The sequence below is a fragment of the Gavialis gangeticus genome, unplaced genomic scaffold, assembly GCF_001723915.1.
Source record: "Gavialis gangeticus isolate Ggan-Ray unplaced genomic scaffold, GavGan_comp1, whole genome shotgun sequence".
In the NCBI taxonomy this organism is placed as follows: Eukaryota; Metazoa; Chordata; order Crocodylia; family Gavialidae; genus Gavialis; species Gavialis gangeticus.
Window position 1 is genome coordinate 748386 of NW_017729032.1, and position 3022 is coordinate 751407.

Below are 3022 nucleotides of genomic sequence, written 5' to 3' on the forward strand. Positions count from 1 at the left end.
ACACCGCTACCACTTGCCCTGCTGCCAAACTTCTAACCCCCAAGGCAGCCTGGCAGGCCAGATACCACGGTCCTGTGCTACTCCAGGAAATGGAGACCTACGTTACCTTCCCTACTCATCTGTACCTTGCTGATAGGCTGTCATGCCTGCTTTAAAAACACCCAACCCCTCCCCGTCCCCCAAAAAACAACAAACCCCAAAACGAAACAACTTAGTGGCTAAGACAGTCCCAGAAGCAGGGACGAGAACTTCAAGCAACCCCTTTCCCGGCAAGTGCTCCAACTTTGGTTGGTTAAGTCAGGCTGCCTCATTCTCTTTTTCTTATTACATAGTTTCAACAGAAGGGGTGGAAAGTGTCCCTTCCTATATCAGACTATAATCCAGTGGTTAAAGTTCTATCCTGAGACTTGAGTTTCAATCTCTCAGGATGATCAAGGAAGGTACCCTTGGTGTCCATTCCTGGTCAATAGCTCTAACCACTACACTAGCGTATACAAGGCAAGCATCACTGCCTGTGTTTTAAAAGGAAATGGGCATAACTGTGCTCAGTGTGCGACTCAAGCTTGTCAGAGTGTTAGGCCCACTAGAAGAATGTCTAATGGATCAGGCTCTTCAGGGGACTTAGATTCACATAGAGGAGCATCAAGTTTCTGAATCACATGCCTGCATAAGCAGATGTGCTCAGATGCTCTAGCCTTGGGTATGTGCAGAAACAGTATTTTAGATACCTATGGACCCTGCAAGTCATGCAAGGCACTGGACTTAGTTGGTTCCAGGGCTAGGCAGCAGCTGAGTGTACTTTGGGCACAGGCAACTTGCTCTTTTATTGAATTCAGCTGTTAATCTCTCACCTGAAACAACTATTCAAAACTATGGAGTGGAGAGTATCCAGCAACTAGAAAAACACACATCTACATACATAGGTATAGGTCAAGAAAGCAAAATCAAGTCCCCATGTATTCTGTGGCAAGACTAATGTGCACTCTGCACAAAATTATCTGATAGTTTAAAAGGAACTGGAGCCATCTCGGTGTTCCCCCTTGTAAGCATCAACCTGTACCCTTGGCATGCAACAGAGAAGCGAGATTGGCAAGAACAGACAAATACAGTCCCTTATTTGACAAGATTCTCTTTAAAAAAGGTGAGGATATATGCCTCTACTTTAACCTGTCTGCAAGGGAAAACTTTATATAAAGCCACCACTCACGATTTGGGAGGGACAGGAGCTGGCAAGAACCCGTATTCCATAGATGTGTTGCGAAGATGGTTTGCTTCACTGGACCCACTCACTTGGTCTCCACAATTGATAAGAGTCCAACTGGGTCCCCAGCCAACCCGAAACGAGCGTCCCATGAAGAGTGCCATGTCTATCAAGAGTTTTCCTTTTCCATAGGTAATGGATTTCTCCAGAGGTACCAGCCCCTGCTGCCTGCGGGCACCCACTGTCTTCACCTGTGGCTCTGGGGCTGCAGCAGGGACTGTGAACACAGAGGCAAGTGGGGAAAACACAGACCAAGGTGCTGGAGGAGGGGGTTTGCCAAAAGAGGAAGTTCTTGGTCCATGAGAATCTTGTAAAGAGGCACTTGGAAGGAGAGAGACGCTGGCAAATTTTGATTGCAGCAATCCACCAACTGAGAGGGGGGGAAAGAAACCCAAAGGATTAAACTAATGAAACACAGCAGATAGGAGATTGTTTGCAGAAATTTCAGAACCGTTCAACGCAGCGTTTGCAGTTCAGTATATCAGTTTTCACACGGCTGACTGCACCGAGATGCAACAGCAAAGCTTGACAGTAGCAAGATGACCAGAACTCAGCATTTGATACCATGACAACAAGGACTTGCAAGTCCCTCAATAAAGACAGATGCTAACTCATTGCTAGACAAGTGCATATCCCCAGGGCTAGACACTTAGAAGTCTTTAGCTATTGTAAGAGACTTCTGGGCAAGCAATGCTCAGAACTAGCATGCAGAAGTCCACAGTACTGCAAGAGACAAGCTGCCCAATAAAACCTTGATGTTAATTGGGGAAAAGCCATTTAGAGTATACCCCCACTCAAGATCCTGTGATGCATGTACGCATAGGGCCTTGGGGTACCTGAAGAGCGTTTCTTCTGTCCTTGCAATGCTGAAATTGGAAGTCTGGGCGAGCAGATTTCTTGAGAAGTATCCATTTTCGTAGACTGTTTGCCAAAATGACGATCTAGGATCAAGTCTAAATCCTCTTCATCAGCCAGCAAAGAAGCTTTCATGATCTAAAATGTAATACTTTATTAGCGGCAGCTACTAGATCTAACTAGAAACACTCCCCCTCCCCTCGACCAAAACACCCTGTAAGGGTTACATGTGGATAACTCCTCATTTCATGATGCTATGGGTGCATAGTGTAAAGATAACTAAAAAACAATCAGCAAGGTATCTGCGGAATCAGAATGGTCGTACCCTAGCTAGTAAGAATGCAGCACCAGGCTTTCCTTTTACCAAGTACTAAGACCCTATTTTGTATTGTGTTCATTCACCCAAGAGAAGCTGAGGTCTTGCAGCTTTCCACAAAGCAGGGTACTAACCCCCCCCATCCCCGACTGGATACCAGTTCATTCGGTCACAGTACTATTTTTTCCTGGTTTAAACAGGAAACATGGCATTTACTGCCTCCCAACAAAATGCTTTAGTGACCATATGTAATGTTCACCCTTCCTGGAATTAATTAATATAGTCTGAGGCACTCCTGGTTTCTTGATGCACTAAGCATGTTGGTCTATACATATGCTCAATTCTGGAAGTAGGTTGAGAAATTTGGCAGAAGCTAAACAGAGAGTGAGCACAGGTCCTCCCACCTACATGGCCAGACCAAGGAATTCACCTGTAACACGTGGGGGTTTATGCCCAGTGAGGATGCAATGTGTGTTGATGCAGGCACAGGTTCCTGATCTTCTGTCATAGAATCTTCCAGCATGGAGTCTTGGGCAGGTTCCTGGGTGATGTCTGTCATATCACTGTCCAGTTCAACCACCCTCCCCAGC

General features: G+C 45.9%; 1 protein-coding gene across 2 annotated transcripts in view; it reads right to left on the minus strand.

Annotated features, from left to right (window-relative positions):
* Positions 1-3022, minus strand: part of NUP98 (nucleoporin 98) — a 135079-nt gene that overhangs the window by 22943 nt on the left and 109114 nt on the right. For both annotated transcript variants that reach the window (XM_019524439.1, XM_019524437.1), the window contains exons 21-23: positions 2863-2982; positions 2098-2254; positions 1208-1631 (exon numbers count right to left, since the gene is read on the minus strand). In XM_019524439.1, coding sequence (XP_019379984.1) covers positions 1208-1631; positions 2098-2254; positions 2863-2982 — 701 coding nt within the window. The remainder of the gene's footprint in view (positions 1-1207; positions 1632-2097; positions 2255-2862; positions 2983-3022) is intronic.